This window comes from Gymnoscopelus braueri (assembly GCF_963280865.1).
Source record: "Gymnoscopelus braueri genome assembly, chromosome: 20".
Lineage (NCBI taxonomy): Eukaryota > Metazoa > Chordata > Actinopteri > Myctophiformes > Myctophidae > Gymnoscopelus > Gymnoscopelus braueri.
Genome location: NC_137622.1, coordinates 3,658,180 through 3,686,051, shown reverse-complemented (window position 1 = coordinate 3,686,051; position 27,872 = coordinate 3,658,180). Strand labels below are relative to the sequence as shown.

Sequence of the window (27,872 nt, the reverse complement as noted above, 5' to 3'; positions counted from 1 at the left end):
TTGTTTCTTCTAGTAAGTTGTCTATAGTACATGTTGTTGTGTAGATTAAGATAGCTGGTAAACTTTAATATAGTGCTTTGTGAAATAAGGTTACATTCTGCTTCCAGTTGTTCCAGTAGTTTATGATTGTTGTTTCCTTGCTTCTTCCAGTAAGTAGTCTATAGTACATAGCCATGTTGTTGTATAGATTAAGATAGATGGTAAACTTTATTAAAATAGTGCTTTGTGAAATAAGGCAACATTCTGCTTCTTAGTAGAAAAAGTCATTTTGCACACCTACTGAAATGGACAGGTGTGTAATGAACTTGAGAAGAGCAAAAAAGAGTGGAGTCCCAAACACCGTCTTCACTTATACAAATATAGTTTAATGAAGATAAAACTTTTCGTCACATTATGCCTGATGAAGGTCCGAGCGACCGAAACATTGGGATACAGAAAGGGAAACGGATACAGAAAGGACACGTATCGTGACAGAGAACACATCTGGACAGGGTGACACATGCCTAAACTTAACCAGGGCACATATTGTCATGACGGGAGAACACATGTCGAGACGACACGTGGTAGGACGAAAAGAGCAGTCCTAGCACCAACTGAAGTTTGTTGGCTGATTGATTATTTAATTATACACAATACCTACAATATCAAGACAATAAGAACAAAAACAAAAACAAAAACAGTAATGCTTTTTTGACATATAAACCTCTTGATAATGTATTAGCTAAAAGCATTTGCTAAAATGATACTATTGCCTTGAAATAGCATCTGTCTCTTGAATCAAAGTGGACCCTTGGTCATCATTCACATGTTCACTGCTAGTTCCTTCAGTTAAGATGGTGACCAGTGTTGACAGTGTGGCATTGGGGTTCAGCAGTTTGACCAGAGGCACATTCACACCTCTCTCCCGAAAGATGAGGTTCTGCAGAGTCATAGCCTGCATTGAGTCAATGCCTAAAGAGGAGAGCAACAATTCCTCACTCAACTCACTCTTATCAATGCCAACAGTCTCACTAAGTAAAGATTTGACATAGTCACTTGGTGTGACTGAGTCTGCTTGTTTTGTCTGTGAATCCAACTGCTTGAATTTTGATAAGGCCTCTTCCACCAAAGGAGACAAACGTATTAACATGGAGGAATTTTGGTAGAGGACGTTGTATCTGATGTTTTTAAAGTTAAACCTGCACACAGCCTGTTGGGGTCTGTTGATCACAAGGCATTGTTCCAAACTTGCGTGAATGTCAGCAACATCCAGCACCATGATTCCCTTTGCCTCCAGAAACCTATGGACGTGTTGCTTGTTTAAAAGAAGACCCAGGTTCAAAGCTCCCCAGTTGATAGACTGGCCTGGGAGCCCAAGCTTGCGTCTATAATGGCAGAATGTGTCGAGGAACGAATTGGCTGCTGCATAGTTCGATTGTGATGCATTTCCTAGGAAGGCAGAGATGGAGGAGTAACACACAAAGTAATCTAACTCACAATGTTGAGTTGCATGATGCAGATTCAGAACACCATTCACTTTGGGCTTGAGGACCTTCTCGTAGAGAGATTCGTTAAGGGTTTCAATCAACCCGTCATGCAAGACAACGGCACTGTGAAACACTCCTCTGATTGGACAAGTGGGGAATTTCTGGCCAATTGTTTCAATAGTCTTGCACACATTCCCGGAGACAGATACATCACATTGCATGGTAATGATGGTCCCAAACTGTTTCTCTACATGTTTTATCTTTTGCTGCATCTCTGTTGTTGGACTGCTTCTGGAGAGTATGACAACATGTCCTCCACCTCTCTGACAAATGAACCTGACCGTTTCAAAGCCCAACCCTGACAACCCGCCTGTCACAATGTACACAGCCCGCTTACGGAAAAGCTGTTTCTTTGTAGGCAGCAATGGAATAACAGATAGACCACCTTTTACATCTTTTGCCAGTGCCACCACAGGCAAGGTCTTTAAATTGAAGTATGACTTTGATCTTTCCAATAGGTGATTGTCCATACTTTCGGATGTCACACTCTGCAAGGTAAAATTGTTAAGGGAAAATGATTTCCTGTCCAAGTTCATGGACTTAAGCCAGTGGTAAACATGGGACCTACTTGCAGTCAGGGAGCTCTTCTGTAGAACCACTGGCATTTGAATGGTCTGCAGATGAACACCTTCCCTTACATTTTGAAATGAGTCATGAGCCACTAAACACTGAGACTGAGATTCACAGACTACAATGACATTTTGTACACCAGGAACGTTGCAAAGGTTAGCAATCATGGACTCATCAAACTGGGGCAGGAGGACAAAGGCCTCCACTTGTTTTTCATCTTCAAAAGACCCATTGCACTGTGTACTACTTATGACATTCCATCCTGATTTGTGAGCTGTGAGAGTTAAAACTTTCATCAGCACAGAGTCGGGAACTGAAGATATAATTCCCAGGTTTTGTTTGTTTCCTCCGTTGTTTGCTCTTTTCAGGATCTCCCATGCTAGGACAAAGTATGACACACAAGGTGTTCTCCTCAAGAATGGGAATTCTTTGCTACCGTAGCATGCATCTACTGGCACTGAGACTGTGGTTACTGCCTGAACAGGGTAACAAGCAACAACATGATCTCCAACTTCAAAATTTCTAACATCCTCTCCAACTGCTGTAATCGTGCCACTGAAATCCAGAGCGAGTAGATTATGGTTCTGGGATGCTTGTTTGTTGCAGTAGATAGTCTGGCCATATTTCATATGAGAAACACTGACAGGAAAATAGTCAGAAGTATGAGCACACATCTTACTGATCTGAATTTCAACTGATGACTCAGCAATAGGCCGGTGGTCATTATCATTGAAATGAACAGCGGACAGCTTTGTCATTGTATATGCATCAGCTGTCTGAAGGATGCAGGGATCAGACAGTGTGGAGCAGAAGTTGCCGTCAAAGCTGTTAATATCACTTGGAACAGGGGTACGGACAATGGAAGGTTCCAAAACGGACCCATCTTTTACTACCAATTCTGGGAACTTACTGCATGGGTATGATCTCAGGATCTGAGACAGTGCACTGATGTCCTTAGCAGAGATGGAACTTATGTCAATCAGTTGAAAAGAAAGCTCTGTTAACTCTGCAGCAAATGATCTTGTCATGCCAAACAGAGCAAAGCCTGGGCTTATGTGGTCTACTGTGTTTTCAGCAGCACGGTAGGTTATTGCTCTGATAGAGTTAGGGAACTTAATTAGCTTCAGTTCAAGGACTATTCGGCGGAATATCTCACAGCAGCTCAACAAATTATGCATGACATTATTGGCTGCCACCGAAGAGAGATCTTCTTGGCCCCACAAAAACAAAATATCATCAAAATGTTTCCCTATTTCTGTGATGTTGAGGTTTACCAAAAGAGTATGGAATCCATGACTCAAGATTTCCTTTGCATGTGAGAAGGAAATGAATCGAGATCTTGAATCCAGGTGTTGCTGCATTGCTTTACCTATGCCTAACTGGTCACAGAAGACCAAGGCCTTAGGAAGATCAGGGGAGGTGATGTTTTCAGAGACAACATTGTATTCATTGTGGTAGAAGTATTCCTCAACGACATGAAAGCGACTTCCAAGGAACTTGACCAACACATGTTTGACCTCCACCAGCACTCTTCCCTCTTTATCTGCGAAGAAGCCACAGACTTCAAAGTGATTAACACCACAATCAATTAATCTAAGGTAGGCAATCATCTCATGTTGCAGTGGTTCCAACACTGTCACACTTCCAATTTTTGCAGGGAATGGTTTTCTTCCTGCAAATGCATATGCTACCGTAACCGGGAGAAGTTGCATCAGGAAGTCAAGTACAACAGGATGGATGCAGTAGTCGTATAAATGAGGCCGTAGGTCCTCTGGAACTGTTACAACTGAATATGCCTCCATCAATTCCTCCCCATAATGCACATCGCTCTTATTCTGGAAAACAGTCCCGTGCTGAAAGCCCACCTGAGAAAGACACCAATAGAGCTGTTCAGAGCTCATGACAGATTTGCATCTTTTGTAGATGGAGTTTAATGCAATACTCTTCTCTTCATTGACCCTTTCTTGCTTGCAAGCTAATGTGCCTGATGCATAAATGACAGATGCAGAGAACACCTTGAAAGTAGACCCGTTCACTGCTGGCACTAGTTGCACATTCATTTCTGGTGTATTCTGCATTATTTCAAATGGACTATGAAAATCTACACTCAGTTGAAGAGAGCTGAGTGGTATCTTTGGTTTGGCATTTGCCATGAAAGCAGCCAAACCCAACTCAACATAGAAGGCACCAGGAACAATGGGTATGCCATTGTGTTTATGCTCTTGCAGGTAGGATAATGAGTCAGAAAACAGATCACAGCTGAATGTGTTGCTGTCCTTGACAGTTTGATGCAGCACAGGGTGGTTAGTTGTTGTGCTTCTCTGTGCTGCTTCAATGATTATATCCCGTTTAACGCAATCAAACTGGTATCTTGGGAAGGGCAATGGGGATGCCTCACATCCTCTGTAGAACTGACTCCAGTCTACCTGAACCCCCAGCTCAAAAAGCTTAGACACAAGGCCCAGCATTGTTTCATGATCTTTCTCTGGTTTAACTGATCCAAGTACAGGGGTGTTGTTTCCTAAAGTTTCCATGATGTTCCTTTGGAGGGCTCTCCTTGGCCCTATCTCTACAAACACTGTATTCCTCTTTCCTTTAGATGCTGCTCTCACTGCCTGCTCAAATAATACTGGCTCCCGGACATTCCTGGCCCAGTACATTCCTGTGCTAAAATCATGCTGTGCTACCTCCTTGCCTGTCACTGTCGAGATCAGCTCTGTCTCTAGATCATTCACCTGTAAGGAGCCGATACTGTCTGTTATGTCAGATAGAGTTGGATCCATCATGTGGCTGTGGTAAGCGACAGGGACATTCAGAACACGGAGGAACAGATTCTGACTAATGTCTGATGCATGTAACTCACTGTGGAGGCTTTCTATAGCCTCTGCATCACCAGAGAGAGTGCAGGACTGGGGACTGTTGGCAGCAGCGAGGCAAACCTTGTTAGAATAACGAGGGATAACATTAAGAACCTCTGACACAGCCATGTTGCTGATCACCAGCATCTTGCCTCCTGTAACCTTGCTCTGGAGGGTACTGCGGTAGTAGATCACCTTCACTGCATCCTCAAGAGACAAGAGGCCAGAACAGTGAGCAGCAGCGACCTCACCAACAGAATGCCCAAGAATGGCATCAGGTTTGACCCCCCAATACTTGAGGAGGGTGGCAATGCCAACCTGGATAGAAAATAGGAGTGGTTGGATGACATCTGGGCTTGAGAAGTCACTACTCTCAAACTCACTCTCAAGTCTGTCCAAAATGCTCAGTCTACTGAATCTTTGGAAGAGTTTCTCAATCTCTTTGACCTTATCTCGGAATACAGTCTCCTGTTTCAATAGTTGCTTACACATGCCATGGTAGGTCACACCATTCCCACAGAAGACAAACACCAGCTTCACATCTGAGTAGGAAGGGGTAACATCTTTGCTCAGGGTAGATTTTAGTTGCCCCTTAAGCTCGGCCAGAGAAGAAATCACAAAGGCCTTCCTGTATTTGTGTTTTTGATGGCTTCTTCGACAAGCTGATGTGTACACCAGCGAGTCTAGATCAACAGCGATGTCTGCATCTACCTGTTTAATGGTGTCTTCCATTATGGAAATTAGGGATTTAGGAGAATTTGCTGACATGACCAAATACTTATTTTGTTTCCATGTACTCTTTAGAGGAAAGCTTGTCTGTTTGTGTTGTTTGACAATAGCGTGTGCATTTGTTCCTCCAAAACCAAAATTGTTTACCCCTGCAATTCTTTCACCAGAGAAATTCCATATCTCTACTTCAGTAGGAATTTTTACATTTAGGGCTTTGGCATTTATACTGTCACTGTGTTCTGAGTAGAACAAAGTTGGAACAATGGTCTCATGCTTCATCATTAACAGTACCTTAATAAGCCCTGCCACTCCAGCTGCAGATTCTGTGTGTCCAATGTTGCTCTTCACAGAGCCGATGCGGAGTGTCTCTGAATCTGGAGGCCTAGCTTTGGCGATGACGTTTGAGATGCTCCCAGCCTCTGTTGGGTCTCCGACTGGGGTTCCAGTCCCATGTGCCTCTATGTACTGGACATTATGCAGGTCAGACTCTGAGTAGACACGGCGCAGCAGCTCCTCTTGTTGAACCATGGAGGGTTTGGTGATTGGAGTGACCGAGCGGCCATCTTGGTTGACTCCCGTTTTGGTAATGACACCCCATATATGGTCATGTTCTTGTAAAGCCTGTGTAAACAATAAACAATTGTAATGTTATATCCAATAGAATCTACTGGATATTATCTACTGAGTAGATTATAATTTTATTGTCATGGGTAGCCCTGGGTAGGCAACCAGGCCTGGCGGAGATGTGTGCTCCAAGAAGTGCACTTTTGTAGTCAATGATGCAATGCACTGTTAACGTGCAATCAAATTCATTGATTGAATACTTTATTAACAACTTTTAAAACAATACGGCAGTAGAGTAAAAGAAAAGGCTAAAAGGATAACACAAAGTACGGCAGTTCAGTAAAAAAAAATACTGAAAGGATAACACAAAAGCCCCAATGGGCTTGTTTCCATTGTGGTCCACTGTACTCAATTCATCATCATGACATACAATACATACAATACATTTTATAACAGCAACAACACTAAATTGCAGTACTAAGCAATAATATATATATTAACGGAAAAATTGAGTTTGCTGAGAAGTGTGGTGTTTTCATATCTGGGGGCAAGCTAGTATAGGGACTAAAATTATCTAAGTCCATATATGATTTGAGGACAGCCATTTTTTAGGTCAGTTTTACATGATGGGGAATCAAGATGATTCTTGGCTGTTGGTAGGGCACTCCACATTTTGGTGGTGGTATAGTTCCCCTAACCTGACTCCGTCAAATGGAAGAAGCTTGCGACACACATTTTGTTTCACAGCCTACTTCCATCTGAGACTCCGGTAGCAGAATCGATGACAAACAGCGTTTCATTTTTTCAAGATACTTGGCAGGTGATTGGATGATCCCGCCCCTAGCAGCCGCTGATTGGTTCGCAAACGCAGCGACCGGGCAGCTCTACTCCCTGTGCAATCCCAGACTCCTTCCTGAAATCAAATGCAAATGAGATTTCCGGAGGGAGGGGGGTTTACCAGGCTATAGTTCCCCATGTGTGTGCCGAATTTAGGGGGAACAAGGCCAGAGGAGCTCCCTCTGATGCCGTGCCCATGGACATTTCTCACTTTACAGGGAAGTAGTTTGACAGGTTCATGGGCACTGTCAGTCTGTCTCACTGCAGTCTGATAGATGCTGCATTTCCACCAAATTGGTTATTTTTCATGATCAATAACTTTTTGTCAATCCGTACCTTTCTTAGTGGTTTCAGCAAAACAACCCCACAGCCCTCTCCTCTGCCATAGCCATCAGCTGTGCTGGAGAAAGGTTTACAGGTTCCATCAGGTGAGATCATCTTTGCCTTGCTGAGAGCAACAAAGATTGTTGGATCGATCAAACAGCTGACTCCCCCACACAGAGCCATCTCGCAGTCTCCTGAATAGAGAGAATATAAAACATTTTAAGCAGTAATTCATATTTTCCTTCTTCTGGGCATGTCATAATTGATGAGCAATCTGTGAAAATAGGTGAACATTTGGTGAAAATAGCTGATTTAGGCTACAAGCTCACATCTATAAGCTCATTGTGAGCTTGTAGGTCGGCTATTTTCGCTATTGACATACAGCAAAGTATATAGTGCTGTAATCCTACGCATGGCCAAATACGACAGTTTCGGCAGGCAGATGTGTCACTTTCAGCAATCTCCGTCGCCTCTATAGGGCTATAGCAGTGGCTTATGGGCTCTCTATCTGTGGAACCACAAAATGGCCGCCACTGCCACGTCCTAGTCTAGACGCCGAGATGGACAGTCGCACGCGAATTAGCTCCCGCACTCACGGCAACATTTTTGCCAGATTTTCACTGGATTTGCTTCTCATCTTCATCTTTCTGTGGACGACGGATTCATTCCTTGAATCTCCACAGAATCTACACCTGATGGAGACAGAAAAGGGGAATCCACGGGAAATGAGAAACGAAAAACACTCTGATTTCTACCTGATCGGCGCTACTGTATCAACGAAACATCTGGGATTCACGGCTGGAGCTCTCCATACACTCCTGGCCATGAATTCGGCTAGAAAGAAGAACGCACCCCCGACAGGACGCATGGACCGAAGATATTTAATCATCCTTTTTCTTCTCCTGTCGGGTGATATCCACGTTAATCCAGGCCCAGTTACCACCAGGCAAACTTCTGCCCGTTTGGCGAGGGAGGAAAACTCTGCCAACGTTGCTAGCGTTGCTAACGCTGCTAGCGTTGCCAACGGCAACGTCGAACAACAACAAAGCCAGGCTGTAACAAAGAACTTCCGGATCACCGGAGCTAGCCCAACCAGCGTTGCTGCCGAAGCTAGCTACGTCGACAACATCAATGGCTCCCCGCCAACTCAACTAGGCGAATCAACCCAAATGATCAACCAAAACACCCACGTTGTTTCCACCGCAGCCGTCGACGAGGACGCTTGCACCGACGTGCCACGGCGATCAACCGGGAGATGCAGCATAGACGAGGACGCGGAACCAAGGAGTCACCTAGCTGTTTTCACCGAAGCAGAGGCCCTGATGCACCGTTTTCAACCTACGGTTCAGGCCAGGGTCCTAGCAGAGGCCGTGCTGGGGCCCCCGCGACCCATCCCCCCCAACCCCCCACCCCCACAGTTGGCTGCTTACGACGGAACAAAGGCTTTGATGGACGCTTACGCCACAACACCCCCCCCCCCCCGATACCCCGTTTTCTCTCAGTGGATAAACATCTCTCCATTGAACAAATGAACAAGTCTTTTGGTGTAGGCTTGCACATGATCCACCTCAATGTGAATTCCCTTGTAGGAAACAAGCTAACACAAATCAAGCAGATGTTTTATGATGGTAAGGTTGACATTTAAACTTTCTCTGAAACTAAACTTGATCATACGATAATGGACTCTGAGATTGAAATTGAAAACTACTAACTCTTCAGAAATGATAGGAGCATTAATGGGAGAAATGGGGGTGGTGTATGCATGTATGTACATAATGAAAATGACTGCATCCTTCGTGAAGACCTGAAGGATGCAGCCATTGAAGCTGTGTGGGTCGAGATCATTTTTAAACATGCCAAACCTGTGCTAGTCGGTACCATATACAGACCTCCTAACCAGACTGATTTCTATGAAAGACTTGAGGAGTGTTTAGCTAAGGTGGAATATGCGGAGACGATACTTCTTGGTGACTTTAACACAGACATGCTCCGTAAGGAAGCGTCAGTGTATAAGTCATTCAAGGGGTTTTGTCATCGGCACTCATTCCACCAGCTGATCACTCAGCCCACAAGGCTGTGTGTTTCCACTCAAACTACCATAGATCTCATTCTAACAACGGACAAGGACAAAATCCTCAATAGTGGTGTTTCTACCTGTGGCATATCTGATCATAACATGATCTTCTGCACCAGAAAGAAACGTAAACCTAAGACCGGTTACCACAAATCAGTCACGATCAGAGACCTCAAAAACTATAAGAGTGAGGACTTAGATCACAGGCTAGAGGAACAGGACTGGTCCGACATACTAAACAGCACACAGGTAGACGAATCTTGGCTTGGTTTCAAAACCAAGTTAATTAAAATTTTGGACAGTGTGGCTCCCATGAAAACCATCAGGGTCAAAACCCGCTCGGTACCATGGATGAATTCGGACATCCTTACTGCCATGAAAGTCAGAAACAAAAAGTGTTCTGAGTTTCATAAAGGTAGGATCAAACTCGCCAAATGTTTTAACAAAGGTTTCGAATCCCACGTAGCTATACTTGAAAAAGAAAAAAACAAGCTAAGAAACAAGGTTAATGGCATGCTCCTATTAGCAGAAAAAAGCTTCCTCGATGACAAAATTGAGTTAAATCAAAGCAAACCACGAGAGCTTTGGAAGCTATTCAACAACCTACTAGGCTGCAGCAAGAAATTGAAAACCAGGTTTACAAACATAAGCCTCAAGGTGAATGACACTCTCACCACATCCAAACATGAAGTGAGTAAAATCCTCAACATATTCTTCACGACCATAACCTCAGATTTGGTTGAAAAACTACCCCCTCACTCTGGGTGCTATGGTGAAGAGTATGTTGACTCATTTTACGAAAAACAGGGTGTACGCAAAGATGATTTTAAACTCTCCCCTGTGAAAACAGAAGAGGTGTTTAAAAAATTGAGTGCTCTTCATCAACACAGAGCCACAGGCCTCGACAATATCCCCGCCAAATTTCTAAAACACTCAGCCGCCTCCATTGCTCCAATCATTACCCACATAATAAACCTCTCCATCATACAGGGACGGGTCCCTAACGATTTCAAAAAAGCAAGGGTGACCCCTCTGTACAAAAAAGGAAACAAATTAGACCCTGGCAACTACCGCCCTATTTCTATTCTTAGCTCCATCTCGAAAGTCATGGAAAAAATAGTCTGTGAACAGGTCGATAAGTATCTTGCCGAGAAAAATCGAATCTACAAATTCCAATCTGGTTTCAGAACAAACCACTCCACTGACACATGCCTTCTCTATTTGAACGACTCTATCAAACAAGATGTCGACAAGGGCAAATATTGCGGCATGGTCATGCTGGACCTCCTGAAGGCCTTTGACACCGTTAATCACCCAATCATGATCAATAAGCTCAAAGCAATAGGTTTTGATGATACGTCAGTGAACTGGATGAGATCCTACCTGGAAGGGAGGGAGCAAGTGGTGGAAGTAAACGGCACCCAGTCCCCCCTCCTCCCTGTGACTTGTGGTGTTCCTCAAGGAAGTATACTAGGACCTTTACTGTTCCTGATATATGTGAATGATATGTCTTCAGCCTGCGACTGCAAACTGTTCCTGTTCGCAGATGACCCGGTTGAGAAAACTCTAGCTCTGAACTCAACAAGATCTGCATCTGGCTCTCTGACAACAAACTTTCATTACACCTGGGTAAAACTGAATCCATCCTCTTTGGGTCCAGTCCTAACCTTAGCAAGGCAGAGAGTTTCACGGTCAAAGTGGGTGATGATGTCATCAAAAGAAAGGATGAAATTACCTACCTGGGCTCCATCTTGGAGGCAAACCTCTCTGGTAACAAAAACGCCGAAAAAGTGATCTAAAATGTCAACCAAACAACACGCTATTTGTGGAGGATTGATCGTCTAGTCAGTAAGAATACTCTGAAGATTCTTGCAGGGGCCCTCATTCAAGGTCATTATGATTATGCATGCACTTCATGGTATCACAACACCTCCAAGGCCTTAAAAACAAGGCTCCAAACATCCCAAAACAAACTTGTAAGGCTACTTCTTGGCCTCAATCACAAAACCCATCTAACCCCTGCTTATTTTGCTAGGATTGGATGGCTTAGGGTTGAGGACAGAGTACAGCAACTTGCTATGGGCCTGGTCTTCAAGATACACCACAGCATTGGGATCCCCCTGTATTTGTCAAAATACTTCCAAAATGTTAATTAAGTCCATGATCATAACACCAGAGGTAGCTCCACAAATCATGTTCAACCCAGATTTGGCTCAACTAAGGGAATGAACTCGGAGTAAAGGAGTGTAAAACCCTACTCACTTTCAAAACTGCCCTAAAGATACACCTTCAGGAGGCTGCAATTCGAAAATGGCCCCTGTCTAAGTCTTAACCTACCCCCCCCCCCCTTTCATTTTCTTCTTTTGTATATATTTTTTTCTCTCTTCATACCAGTAACCTGAAAGCTGATTGTATGACATTCTGTATAGTAGTGTGTATATCTGTCTGTCTCTTATGTCATCATGATTTGTGTGCATGGGGTTCTCATCTTAAACAAGCCAAGTGCTTAATGAGTCCAGTTTAGTAGACCTTGTATTGTGAATTTGTACTTCCATGTACTGTGATTCTCATGTCTTACTAAATAAAAGTACATCAATCAATCAAAACTGCTATGCCCTATATTTGAACGCCAGCATGTAGCAGATAGATGGCTTTCCCCTAATCCCCAGCAATTTGAACCCATGCAGCCTATAAACTCATTATGCTGTTACAATTGCCCCTGCACTACACTTCATTATTTCAATCAATAGTGTACAAGTTGAACACAGGTACAAGTTACAGTACCTACGACGTAAAAATTGCATCCACATAGTTCAAGATATTTTTGACTAACAGAACCTTTTTTACAATTGCCCTCGGTCTCCCCAACTACATACAAAACTGCCAACCTTGTTTAATGGCTTGACAGGCCAAATGAAGAGCCACAAGTGATGATGAGCAAGCACTGTCTATAGCCATTGAAGGTCCAGTGAAGTTGAAGACATAGGAGACTCGGTTAGCAGCGATACTCATAGCCAGCCCAGTGCCAGTCCAGTGGTTAATCCTACTGGGATGCAGGTGTGCAGCAGTTTGCTCATACTCTCTGTTCATCAAACCTGCAATATACACATAGTTTAGTGGTAAAATGATGGGGTGCTGTTGTTATTACATTATCTAAAAGTTAAAAAAAAAGGTAATTTAAGAAATAGCAGTTTAAAGCTGCACTATGTAACTTTTATTCTACCCCGGATTTGATTTGAACCCGGTTGCTGAAAATGTTTCACCATTGAGCTAATAGAGACTGCCTGCTTGCTCAGGGGATAAACTCAATCCTGACCATCAGGTTGAAATTCGTGTCAGATCCTGTGTTTAGGTGAGACATGACCTTTGACACGATCTAAATGTCTCAATAGAAGAGCAGGGAGACAAAATACAACCACCCCAATTGTATGAGTTATATTGGATATCATACTCTACCATTCAGATTAGACAAAATTAAATGTTTTTCATTAAAAAAAAGTTACATAGTGCCACTATAAATGAGACTAAATGTATTTCACACACACACACACACACACACACACACACACACACACACACACACACACACACACACACACACACACACACACACACACACACACACACACACACACACACACACACACACACACACACACTCACACTCTAGGGCTTTCACCAACTAGTCGACTAGTATAACCGCTAGTCGACCTTGTTGGTACTAGTCGAATAGTTTTTTTTTTTTTTTTTTTAATGCCTTAGTAATGGCCCATCTTACTATTATTATTATCCTCCTGACTTTATTTTTTTATCAAAAGGGGGTCAAAAGTATGCCTAATAAAAGCCTATTATTGGGCAATGGGGATCCTGGAGACGCTGCTGTGGTGCTGTGCTGCTGTGCCAGAAGCGCTTCCCTTAAAACGCCTTAAAAATAAGGGCAGGAGGATAATAATAATAGTATGCCCCCCCTAAAAATAAATGTTTTTTTAATGTAAATTTCGACTAGTCGACTACCACTGGGTCAAATTAGTCGACCTGTAAAAATCTCTAGTCGTGAAAGCCCTACCACACACACACACACACACACACACACACACACACACACACACCACACACACACACACACACACACACACACACACACACACACAATGTTATTAATATATATTCCATATAGGCTATATATTCCCTAGTTAAAATATATATAAATACATATATTACTTTCTACTCCGAAAAATCCTTACAGATCCATTGTTACACTCAAGAGTTACAGAAACATTGATTTTTGATTTTTGCCACCTTACCCAGAAACACTCCTGTCCTTGTGCCACTGGCCTTTTCCATTGGTAGGCCAGCATCCTCTAAAGCCCTGTACACACAATGAAGAACCATCTTCTGCTGGGGGTCCATGCGCTCCACTTCACTGTCACTGATGTCAAAGAACCTGTGGTCAAATTCATTGAACCTATAGGGAAATTCACAGCCATTTGAAGTTATACAAAGTTACTTATAAAACAATTAGTTACATTGTTTAGTTAGCACAACATTGAACATATAAAATAGCTTCTTCCATTCATGTCAAGCAATTAAAAAAACTTTTTTTTATTTACACCCCACACCAGCTACTCAATCAGCACCACTCAGCATCACCCATACACCAATGAGGTAAAAATACATACACAGGGCAACACACAGGAAAATACATACATGACCCTAGGGCAGTGGTTCTCAACCTGTGGTACATGTACCACCGGTCGTACGAGAGGCCCACTCTGGTGGTACGCAGAGCAATCTCCCCAAAAAAGAAAAAAGTGGACTGAGATAGCCTATAGAATAATACAAAAACATATTATAGGCTAATATCAAAATACTACTATGAATTATTTATAACTTTACCATGATATCATGGAAATTAGATTTAAAAACATGTTTTGCTTTCTTGTATATTAATGTTGTCAGTGCCATGTTTATGTTGACTTTGTGTCGACAATGCGTCCACGATCACAATGGATCACAACAAGCTAAACGGTGGCAAGATACTAATTAACAGCGGAGTTAAAATGGTGCAATTGTGGCTTAAAACTGGAATTGTAAGTGTCAAAGACAAGAGGAGAATATTTTGACCTGCAGCAAACTGAAGTGGTGGACGTCTGGGACGGACCACAGAACAGCGCACCAGTGAAATCGCACCCGGGACGGTCCCAGCACCAATTGTTGCCGTTCAAATGGCACAATAACCCACCAGTTATTATGAAACTGAAACTTGGATTCTACAAAACTGGAGTGGGGCTGAGGACAGTGTATCTAATGAATGAAACCCATTTCTAACTGCATCTTAGAACCAAACACACATAGCCTGATGAAAAGAGTTGATTTCTTAATAACGAGAAAAACTGTATCAGGCCACGATGAAGTAGGCGATTAACGTTACAGCTGTGACCAATTAAAGCTATCGGCATGTCTCGCACATTGCAAAGCCGCAGTAAAAAGCTAAACTTCTCATAGCTCCCTCGCACATATTGCAAAGTCGGTAAAGATAAACGTCTCGCTAGCAAGCTGTGTGTGTGCGTGTGCGTGTGCGTGTGTGTGTGTGTGTGTCTCTCTCTCTCTGTCTCTGTCTCTCTCTGTGTGTCTCTCTCTCTCTGTGTGTGTGTCTCTCTGTCTGTCTCTCTCTATCTGTGTCTGTCTGTCTGTCTGTCTGTCTGTCTGTCTGTCTGTCTCTGTCTGTCTCTCTGTGTCTGTCGTGTGAGACCTGTAAGAGTTAAAGTGCCAGCTTTGTTGTTACCATTTTATACAGCATGACTTCGGCTGACAACTGTGAAAATTTATATTTTTATATTTTCATATTTTATCATATTATTTGGAATTAATTTGCCTCCTGTGTGAACTGTGCATAGCTGAATAGGATGGGAAGTAGGTGTACACTACTGTATTTTAACATCAGTCATAATGGTGGTACTTGGAGAGACAAATATTTTCTGAGCTGGTACTTGATGTAAAAAGGTTGAGAACCACTGCCCTAGGGTCATAACACTATATACTGTATTGATAGTTGTGAGTAAGAAAAAGATGAATAACTGTACCCCTCAATAAGAGCAGCCCTCGCTGTGCGGGACTTGCCTGCTTTGCTGTCATCAGGGTCATACCAGCTTGCTGTGTCAAATCTCTCGTTGGGAATTGGCACAGTACAGTTCTTCCCATTCACAAGAACTTTCCAGAAATTTTCAAGCCCCTCTCCTGTGTACAATGATGTGTGATTATAGCCAAAACAATGAAATTCAATCTGTCACATTTCAGGCTAATATAAACCATATCTAACAACAGACGCAGCTAAACTCTTCATGCATGCTATGATCTTCTCACACATAACATATTGCTTCACAACTTTGAAACCTTTAGAGTCACTTTACAAACAGACATTAAAAACACTTGACCGAAAGGCCAATTGTGACCACCATTGCCACATAGTTCAAAAGTACAATTTATTACTACTTTAATACTTATTAATACTATATAATAACAATGTATTAAGACTATATATATATATAAATACTTTAAACATTTTGCAGATGCTTGTCTCATTTTTAAGGTTTTAAATAGGGTTGCACCTCCTCCACTGAAACAGTGCGAAGGGACAGTGGTGACAGAGCGACAAAGGCAACTACCGGAGAGGACTGTGATGTACCATTCAGACGTAGTGTGTTTGGTAAAACAGTCTTCTCTCCATCACTGGAATGGTAGTTCCAAGTAAGTAAGAGAGACCACCAACTATTTGACCTTCAAATTCAACCTTTAAGCCAAGAGATGGCTTAAAGCAAACCAAACCATGTAATCATGGGTAATGGGTAATTATCAGCTCTATATGTCACTGGTGTCATTTCTCATGTTTTACTGTAATTCTTCTGTCTCCTGTACTATGTTTACTTGTCTTGTACTGTATTGATATGTCTGTTTTTGTATGGATAGTTATATCACCACTTTTTAACAGCCTGCTCGGGGACTAGTGAAATTTAGCTTCTGGCTAACTCTGGCTTATTTACACAGATGTGGAAACTGACATGTTGATTAATGTGCACTGTCCCTGGTAAATAAATACATTAATTAATGAATTCCTGTCATGACGTGAACATGAATATTTTAACTGCTGGAGTATTATATTCTGTTGAAAGTGTTGAGCTGTTGAGTTGTGCATGTCTTACTATAGGTGGAAAAGTACTTATTTTTTTCCGCTTCAGTAAGTCTATCAATACCACAATGTAAAAATACTCTTGTTACAAGTAGCCTAGAAGTAGAAGAGTAAAAGTACAAAGTATTGACAAAATACACAATCAAAATATACCTACTTTCAGTACCAAAGTAAAAGTACTCAAGTAAAAAAAAAAAACAATAAGTATTGAAAAATGGAAATACTCAAGTAATAGAACCTCAACATTATACTTAAGTACAGTAGTTGAGTAAATGTACTTAGTTACTTTCCACCACTGATCTTATCCATTCATTATATTTACTGGTCATGTAAATTCATTTTCAGTTGAATTAATTTTGGCCTACAATTTAGAAAATATAGTGAGGAATCTTGAATTGTATTGAAATATATCTTCGGTAACCAACTGTCAACTTCGCCAGATACACACATTGTAGAATTTAACACATTAATAAATTAATACCAGTTAAAACATATAAGGCTAAAACATAGGCACTTACATTTTTTAGTAACAATTCCCAATGAAGCCAGTCAATTTGATGTATGCACATTTTAGGCCCTACAGTATAATTGTATAGGAATGGAACTGTATGGAATAAAGAATACCTGCAATCACTACGGCAAGTAGGCCTACACTAATTATGAATTTGTGTTCCATTTTGGTCAAACAGAATCAGGGTGCTGCTATTGTGTATGTTGGCTCACTGGAAAGACTCTGCTACACTAGATAGAACAAAGCCTTAAAGCGGCACTATGTAACTTTATCAATGAATAAAATGTAATTTTGTCCAATCTGTATGGTAGAGTATGTAATACAATAAAACGTATACAATTGGGGTGGTGGTATTTTGTCTCCCTGCTCTTTATTGAGACATTTAGATTGTGTCAAAGGTCATCACCTAGACCAGTGTTTATCAACCCTGGCAAACGTCCCAATTTTGGGCCGGGGCTACTGCTGAGGTGTGCCGCGCCGTTTGAATATGGTTTGAAAAATTTTCATTTTGAAAAATAAATAAATATATATATATATATATATTTTTTTTTTTACAATAATAATAATCAGGCCCAAGGTGAAAAGGGTGACAACAGTGTTTTTTTTTGGGTCAGGTGTCACACTATTGCCCTATTTGGATTCAAAACGGCTAGTGGAAGCTGAAAAGCTACAAGTTTGCATGTCTGAATAATGCAAAAACAGAAATATTTGTTTGTGTGCCCAATATCGTATCGTATCGTTTCGTGAAATTAGTGTATCGGCACACCCCTAGTGTGTGTGTGTGTATATATATATACCGTATATATATATATATAATTATATATATATATATATACCGTATATCTAGGTGTGCCCTGGGATCTTTTGGCTATGCCAGGTGTGCCTTGGCACAAAAAAGGTTGATAAACACTGACCTAGACACAGGATCTGACACACATTTTACCTGATGGTCAATAATCTATTCATCCCCTGAGCAAGCAGGCAGGCTCTATTAGCTAAATGGTAAATATGTCAGCACTTTTGCGGGAAACCGGGTTCAAATCCGGGGTAGAAGAGGGAAGTTATATAGTTCAGCTTTAATTAGTATCATTACACCTAAAAGACCGAAAGAACTAAGAAGTGTCCCAATTTTCTGCCAAAATGGCTACTGTGCATAGAACCTATTGTGTGATCAAATCACAGCACTGGTATAATCTAAACCTCAAGGATATTGTTTTCATTTGTGCAGTAAGAATGGTTAAAATATCTTTCTTAAAATATCTTTTGAAAGTAAAATACTGTACTTACCCCCTGGGAAATTGCATCCTATGCCCACAACAGCAATTCCATCTTCAATTTCTTCCATGGCTTCACTGCATCACTGTGAACAACTTCAGCCAATCTGAAATGCATTCAGTTTTCATTTCATCAAATTGGATGAGCAACAGTTAAAATCAATGTAGTGTTATGATACGCCTACAGTAGAGTATGCCTCTTACAACATACCATTTACACCTGTATGTGTACCTGGCTTACATGGTGATACTTATAGCTCACTTCGTTTTTAAACATAGCCATGGGGATGAAGGACTTTTTATAGGACTTTGAACTACCTGACGAGTTTGATGAGTAGTACAGCTCTTTCCACGGAACGCACGTTCTTCCATCCCTCGCTTGGCCAGGAAAGGTCAAGGTCAGGCTGTGTAGATAAAATAATTTGGTTGCTCATACTACAAAAATGACTGAATGTGATTAATAACTTAATTATTAATGATTCTTCTTTCCTTGTTCCACCCAGTAAGCAATCTATAATATCATAGCCATGTTGTTTCACAAATCTTACAGGTTTATGTTCCCTAATTAAGTTGAATAGGTTAGGATAGATAGTGACCTTTATTAATATAGTGCTTTGTGAAATAAGGTTACATTGTGCTTCACAAAAATAAGATACAAATTACAGGAACGTAACCTGGAATAGAAAAGGAATACAAATATAAACTAGAAAAAGTGCTCCTCGGAGCACAGGTCTCCGCCAGGTCAGGTAGGTTATTGTGGCCTCCTGGTACCCTTTTATGTTTAAAGGGTACCATTTGTTCTTAGGCCTTGCACGGCAATCGGACACTGCATTCATGGTTTGAGGCATTTTGTGCAACATTTCTTTTTGCTAAATTAGACCTGCTGGTGGAGCTATAACAGGCCAATGTTAAAAGGGTGGCATTTGTTCCTCAACATAGTGTGAATGTGCGTGCAAAGTTTGACCGCAATCGGACGGTGCGTTCATGATTTGCAGAATTTTGTTCAAAACAAGCCACTACTGCAAACTTTAGATGTCAATCTTAGCCAATGAGGATGGAATATGAAAAATCAAACACATCCGTCTTGATCACATGACTATGGAGATCATGTGTGCCGATTTGCGTGAAATTTTGATAAAATCGGAAGGAGTAATATAAAGAAATGTGTTTTACATAAGTCGGCCTCCTGGTGGCGCTATAAAAGGCAGATGGGAAAAATGCAGGGCAAAGGTTTTTCCTTGACCTCTAGGGAGTGCGCATACAAAGTTTTACACAGATCGGTGCAGTTATAGGTAAAAACATGAATCGGCCTGTTATAGCGCCACCATGAGGCTGATTTGAAAATTTTCAAGTGGCATTTCTTCCTCGGCATAGTGGAAATATGCGTGCAAAATTTCACCGAAATTGCATGCTGTGTTCATGATTTGAGGCATTTTGTTGAAAATGGAGCACTCCTGCAAACTTTGGAAGCCATTTTTAGCCAATCAGGATGGAATATGAAAAATCTGAAAGACAAGTTTTGTTTAATGACTATAGAGATACTGTGTACCGATTTGCGAGATTTTTGGACAACATCTGTAGGAGTACTGTAAAAAAATATGTTTTGCACAAATCGGCCTCCTGGAGGCGCTATAAAAGGCCCATGTGAAAAATTTGGGTCAGAAGTTCGGAATTGGCATCCAGGGAGTGTGTGTGCACAGTTTCGCTGCGATCAAGCCAACGGTGGCGGAGACTAGCTGGTGACAGACGGACGGACGGACGGACGGACGGACACACGGACACACGGACGGAGGGTAAAACATACTCTCTCGCCATGCCTTTCGGCCTGGCGGAGACAATAAAACAAATTGAATGCAAAAACACATACAAGGAGATAAGCTTGAATAGAAGAGAACTAAGAAAAAACTAAACAATAAACACTATTAAAAGGCCTTGACATAAATGTACGTTTTCAGAAGTGATTTAACATGTTTAGCTCGCCATGCAGGCTTTTCTAAAGCCTTGTTGGCTGGGCTGCAAAAGCCTGAAAAATGTGGAGATAAGGGGTTTCTGCCCAACAGCAACGATATGCTTATGAATATCTTTGTTGTTGGGCAGAAACCCCTTAACTCCACATTTTAACTTTTTGCCCTACTTGATCATACTACAGCGTCACACAAAAGCATCAAAAATAGCAGGTCTGCAAGCTCGAAACGTGGCGCGAAGCACCATGCTTTGGGCTTGTAGATCTGCTACTTTTGCAATTTTTGAATTTGAATCCTGAAAAGTAACAATTTTGGACATATTAGGTTTCCACCCGACAGAGACAATATCTTTTTTTTTTTCATCAAATGACAGAAGCAAGCAATAATTAGTGATGAGGAAAGCATAACTGGACTGTCTTTTTAAATTTCCCATTGTGGATCAATCCGTAATTGATGAGGCTATAGGAGTCGAGACAGTATTCTAGGTGGTGATGGTAATGCTTTAATGTACATTATATCATGAGTACAATAACACACAGATCGGTGGTAAGGTAGTTCTCCCAACGAGCACATGCAGGGTTCAGCTCTCACACATGGGCAACATACGGCCCGGGGGCCGGACCAGGCCCTTTGACCATCTCAATCCGGCCCGCCCACTCCCCAAAGAAAAACTAAATGACCCCCCCAAATAATGTACAGTACATTCTAAAAGGCTGCCGTATGTTAATGGTTTTGAGAAAACATTATTTATCTCCACTCCAAATAATAGTAATTAATATTTACCATTTGAGTACTATGCCTGCATTCCTCCATCTATATGTACTCAAATGTTTTATGTTTATAAATGTAACAGTGAAATAGTCAACCTTGATTCCATATTTATGACATAATGCAATGTGTTTTATCAGTGACCTGGAGTGGTGCATATCAGATAAGATACTGTATAAATGTATAGACTCATTTAAAAGTTGATACGGCATTGGCGTGAATTGTTTTATGCAAGCAATCTTTTTGTTACAAATTTCAGAAACATTTTGTAATTGAAAATTCTTGTTGTGAAAGCAAGTAGCCTACCTTATTGTAAAGTAGTCTGGCATGTCTACCAAATTCATGCAGTTTTAACATAATTCAGCACTGCGTTTCAAGTTTTCAATTCTACAATGTGTGGCCCTTCAAGAAATAAATCTTGCCCACCACTGCCGTAGCTGGTATTATGTATTATGAGTAAAAGCCACAATTACCTTCTACATGAAGAGCAAGCAGGCAGATGAGAAAGGTGATGACAGCTTATTTCATGATGCTGGACATGATGGAGAGAAGCTTCTTCAAGTGTTCTGATTGTTTCCTCTGTTGTGGATGGAGGAGAGATCTGGTATTTATGCACACTCGCCCCCACCGTGTGCGTGAGAGAAGAGAACAGATTTTGGAATTTCTTAACCTCAGACTTCTCAGTAATTCACAACATTGACGCATCATCATAGGTCACCGGATCATTAGTGCACTGTTCCGTGGAAAAAAATATTCACTTTCACTATCGAGATTTACTAAATGCATGGTCAGGGACCACACACACACACACACACACACACACACACACACACACACACACACACACACACACACACACACACACACACACACACACACACACACACACACACACACACACACACACACACACACACACACACACACACACAGCTAGTGTTGCTTGCTCAAACAAACAAAAATCTTCTGATCAATGACATTGATAAAAAAGAAATTGGTACACTAGAGTAGGTATAAACTCTATGCAACAAGGCCAAGTATCAACACAGGTACACTGTAAGCCAGTGATTCTGAACCTTTTTCCAAGTTTGATATGCATTAGGTCATGACTCATGGACCCCCATTTGATGCAATTATGTTTAAAATCTCTGCGACCCCAATCTACTCTGTAAAGTCCTCAATGTTAACTCTGACAGCGTGCAAATGGTACCATTTGTACACTGTCAGTGTTACAGACCCATAAGGTTCCTTGTACCCCTGGTGGTCCTCGGACCCAACGTTGAGAAACAGTTCTGTAAGCATAGACTGTAAAAAACAACTATGGACTAAGGGATTGTCACATTACAAAAACCCTTTTGTGTCTAGGGATGTATTTGTAACATAAAGAAATACAGTTTGAAACCGGGCTGTTGAGCAATGAGCAACTCATTCCTCTTTTGGTTTTGTTTTCCTAGAATCACTCCATAGAAGAGGAATCGCTATGTTGTCTCATGTTTGAACAAGCCATGTACGTGAGAGAACTGAACAGAATTTTACTCTTTTGGTTTTGTTTTCCTAGAATCACTTCATAGAAGAGGAATCACTATGTTGTCTCATGTTTGAACAAGCCATGTACGTGAGAGAACTGAACAGAATTTTACTCTTCTGGTTTTGTTTTCCTAGAATCACTCCATAGAAGAGGAATCGCTATGTTGTCTCATGTTTGAAAAAGCCATGCATGTGAGAGAACTGAACAGAATTTTAGCAGTTTATAATAAACCACTCTGGTATATTCAGGACTAAAAGTCATTATTAAACATGAGAATATTACTACCAGGTTATTTTGTTATAACACATTGGTTTAATAATAAGTAACTAGGTTAACGAAATTGATGTCTCACTCAGAATCTACTGTGCCAGCAAAGAGGGACTGAGTTTGCCTAACAAAAGACTAATCAGTCCCCACATTTACATTGAAAGGTATGGTGAGTACATCACCTGATGAAGCTTCAAAGACTGAAATACTTTGATAAGGAAAACAGATGGTGGTCACCAATGTAAATAGCGTAAATCATGTGTTCCTCTCTTTTACTGATTTCCTAGGCGAGCAAGACAGTTGCTGGAAGCCAAAAAGCAAGTTTGTAAGGAACATAGATAAGATAAATAAGATAAAATAGAGTTGAGTTGCGGTATTTTTCCCTGACTGTGAAAAACCAAAGGTCACCTAGCTAATGTAAATTAGCTAATGTAAATGAGTCTAATCATTTGGTTGCAACTTTTTCTAAGTAGACTCAGGATGAGAAATAGTAAACTTATATGATAGTCTGATATAAAACCCAAAACCTGTTGAATATACATGATACATTGTACCAAGGATTTCTACTTTTACTGCTTTAATAAAAACTGGACTAAAGATTCACAGATCAAAGATCAATGAGGTTTACATACTAAAATAGTAACCAATAGACATTCTTTAAGTTTATTTTTACAACACTACATTCTAGTATAAATAAGTCACGGTGGATAAATGTTTATTTACACGAAAGCTCCAGCCGAACCTCTGCCCCGAATTTCTCAGATTGGCCTATCATAGCGCCACCAGGAGGCCGATATGTGCAAAACACATTTTTGGATATCACTCCTACAGATTTTGTCCAAACCTCACGCAAATCGGTACACAGTATCTTTATAGTCATGTGATCTGTCCGATTTTCCATATTCCATCCTGATTGGCTAAGATTGGCTTCCAAAGTTTGCAGGATTGGTTTCTTTTTGAACAAAACGCCTCAAATCATCAATGCAGCATGTGATTTCCGTGAAATTTTGCGCGCACATTCCCACTAGGCCGAGGAAGAAATGCCACTTGAAAATGTTAAAATCAGCCTCATGGTGGCGCTTTAACAGGCCGTTTCGCGTTTTTACCTATAACTGCACCAATCTGCATGAAACTTTGCACGCACACTGCCTAGAGGCCAAGGAAAAACCTTTGCCCTGCATTTTTCACATCTGGCTTTTGGAGCGCCACCAGGAGGCCGATTTGTGCAAAACACATTTTTTGATATTACTCCTACAGATTCTGTCCAAAAATCACGCAAAACGGTACCAGTATCTTTATAGTCATGTGATATTTCCTCCTAATTGGCTAACATTGCCTTCCAAAGTTAACAGGAGAGGTCCGTTTTGAACCAAATGCCTCAAAACATGAACACAGCGTGCAATTTCCGTGCAATTCTGCACGCACATCCCACTAGGCCGAGGAAGAAATGCCAGCCTTTTCACGTTGGCCTGTTATAGCGCCACCAGCAGGTCTAATTTAGCAAAACACATTTTTGGAACAAAATGCCAGAAATCGTGAATTCAGTGTCCAATTGAAGGCCTAAGAACATTGGCCTATGATAGCGCCATAAGGAGGCCACACCTGACCTGACCTGGCGGACTCTAAGAGGAAAAAAAAAGGAAACCAGACCAAAACAATGTATAAATCTTATGTAATTCCTATATATAAATCCTTTAAGAATATGTTTTCACCAAACGTTTTTTTTTTATTATTATTGTGTTAATAAATAATAATCTGAAATGTTTTGGTAGGACATGATTTTTTCCAATTCTGAAGAAAAAACTGTAGGCCTATAGCTAAAATCTAAAATGACACAGATTCTTTCCCTGTTTTAATGGGCTAATCCAGGAACGTTGTTGTGCAACAACAGCGCTGCACATCGATCGCAGGCAGCAAAGTGCCGTCAGCTCCCATGCAGGCTGTTTATCACTCTGTATACAGTAAGTACATTACAGTGCTTGGTATTCAACGCATGACTCGTTTTCTATCATGAGACTGACTGTGTGAAAGCAAAGCTGTACATGCCAGCAGTGCTGCTCACAATATGAATCACCCCCGGCAGAGGTTTCCATTTAACCACCTGAACCCTGCACGGGGCCGAACGTTCAGCAAAAGATTGTCGATCTACAAGCTCACAATGTGTTGTGATTTAAGGGGGGGGGGGGCTAAAAAGCTAAAGAAAAAAACTACTCTTTAAAAATGTAAATAAATACTTCCTCAAAACCCGTAGTTAATTTCTTCTAGTCATGATTCAGTTCATATATTTTTATTATTCCTATATAAGAGTGATATGTGACATAACATTGGCTACCATCATTAAGGCCTTTGCAGACAGGTTGCGATTAATCATAGAGAACAATGTTCTTTTAAACAATTATATTGTCCGTTTTTTCCCTTTTCTGCAAAGGCTTTTAATGTCTTCGGCTATGAGTCGCACAGTGGCTGGGGGAACAAACTGCCTTGTGGTTAACCCCAACGTCCCTATATTATAGGGGCTTACATTCGGCGAAAATAGCCGATCTACCAGCCCACAACACGTCACGTGGTGACGTGTTGTGAGCTTGTAGGTCGGCTATTTTCAAAGAAAATATTTGGTGTTGTTGTACAGAGACCTGGGGGAACCCAGTCAACGAAGTATATAGGATTTAAGTGGTTTTAATGAGAGCTATGGGGAATACTATGAGGCTCAGACTTGAAAGAGGGGGAATGAGACAGTTATGACTTATTTAGGCCGTTGACCTTGCACTGACATAGGTTTAAAGTACAGTATTTTGTTTTGTTGTTAGCTGATTCAGGAACAATGGGATAAATGAATGGGTTTGTGTCTATTAACTATATTCAGGGTAAGGGGGGTTTTGAGGGAGCGCCTAGTCAGCAAAAAGACTTTTATACACTGCACACATATTTAAAAGAACACACACACACACACACACACACACACACACACACACACACACACACACACACACACACACAGTAAGCAAAACAAAAGAAGAAAATCTATTATGGCTCCTCTTGCACACTTATCAAACGACACACACTGCGTTGTTATGTGTTGCACGTGCGCGGTGCAGCGCGGAGAGTTAATAAATGAATAAATAAAGTGTTTGGATACCGCTGACTTATTCATGCCGGGCTTTCAGGGACTGAAATGTACCCAGAGCTGGCTTTTCACGTGCCACTGACCAGCTTCCACGGTCACATGATGTGCAAGTCACAAGGCTTCCATGACAAATAGACCCCATGGCAGGCACTGGGCGATATGACTATAGGGATGTCACCATTACACATTTAAGTTCACCATTAATCGTCACACAAATAATTGTGATTAACGATTTAGTTGTGTTTTTGGCATTGAAGATTGGAACATAACGAATAAAAACTACATTTCTGTTTGCCTTTTAGGCTTCGTAATAAAAAAATGGCACACGGCAGATAGGACAAATAACTTAAATATACAAAGTAATTGCTGACATATAATCATTTTATACCTTCAAAAAATTTGAAAAACAACAGAAATAGCTGATCTACAAGCTTACAACGTGTCACGAAGCTTAAGCTTGTAGATCAGCTGTTTCTGCTATTTTTGGACAACGTTTGAAAATGTATGAATATTTTTCAACATGGAAACGATTATGTAAAATATTGCAATTATCTCATATAATTACGATTGGGCGATTATGTAATAATTGTGACAGACCTAGATAAGACGACTTTGTTCATTATATAAGCATCCTGCTTCTCAATTATTCGATTAACCTACATGAGCATGATTGAGTCTGTTCTATTTTCTGTTTCTTTGCCCAGGCCTGATCCATGGGTTGGTTTGTGTTTTTGTCTCTTTTATTATCCTGCCCAGAAAACAACTGAGAGAGAGAGAGAAAGACAGGACTTTGCGTCTAACTGATGCACCTGCCATTCATCCTCCTTATGGCCTCCAACAATGACAACAGCTGAGTGTCCAAATCATCACTAAATGACTAGAACTGGTTCACGTTCAACCTGGTGTCCAATAAAACATTTATTTATTTAGAGAGCAGCATATGTTTTTTTAATTAATTGTTTACAACGGGAGTGCCGAATTTTTTTTGGAAACTCCAGCAGCGTGACGAGGTGCCGAGTGTCTATTTGGCGTTTTTGTTTTATCTGCTTGCTGAGAGCTGAACATTTTCAGCTCTGGTGTTTGGAAGCATTTTTAACCCATTAAAACCGGGAAAGCATCTGTGTCATTTTAGATTTTAGCGTTGGCTATACAAAAAATAGCAGATCTACAAGCTCACAGCGCGTCACTTCGTACCGCACTGTGAGCGTGTACATCTGCTATGTTTGATTTTCTTTAAAAAAATCTTGAAAGTGTTCAAGATTGAAAGTGTCTTGAATGCATTTTTTTAAACACAGATCTTCTCTCTAAACCTCATGTACCATGGTAATACAGTAAACCTCATGTACCATGGTAATACAGTAAACCTCATGTACCATGGTAATACAGTAATCCTCATGTACCATGGTAATACAATAAACCTCATGTACCATGGTAATACAGTAAACCTCATGTACCATGGTAATACAGTAAACCTCATGTACCATGGTAATACAGTAAACCTCATGTAGCAGTACAGTAAACCTCATGTACCATGGTAATACAGTAAACCTCATGTAGCAATACAGTAAACCTCATGTAGTAATACAGTAAACCTCATGTACCATGGTAATACAGTATACCTCATGTACCATGGTAATACAGTAAACCTCATGTAGCAATACAGTAAACCTCATGTACCATGGTAATACAGTAAACCTCATGTACCATGGTAATACAGTAAACCTCATGTGCCATGTAAGGATAAGGATAAGGATAAGGATTAAGGATG

The 27,872-nt window shown here is 41.0% G+C and overlaps 2 protein-coding genes across 2 annotated transcripts in view; one reads left to right on the top strand and one right to left on the bottom strand.

The window, feature by feature from the left end:
* Positions 1-27,872, top strand: part of LOC308076156 (nocturnin-like) — a 459,509-nt gene that overhangs the window by 289,988 nt on the left and 141,649 nt on the right. The gene's annotated exons all lie outside the window — the stretch shown is intronic.
* Positions 470-18,843, bottom strand: LOC308075762 (phthioceranic/hydroxyphthioceranic acid synthase-like). Its single transcript, XM_080415713.1, has 7 exons — positions 18,772-18,843; positions 18,467-18,560; positions 15,566-15,719; positions 13,787-13,947; positions 12,371-12,577; positions 7,421-7,602; positions 470-6,304 (listed from the first exon to the last, which is right to left on the bottom strand). The coding sequence occupies exons 2-7, from the start codon at positions 18,522-18,524 to the stop codon at positions 746-748; spliced, it is 6,321 nt and encodes a 2,106-aa protein (XP_080271839.1). The 5' UTR covers positions 18,525-18,560; positions 18,772-18,843; the 3' UTR covers positions 470-745.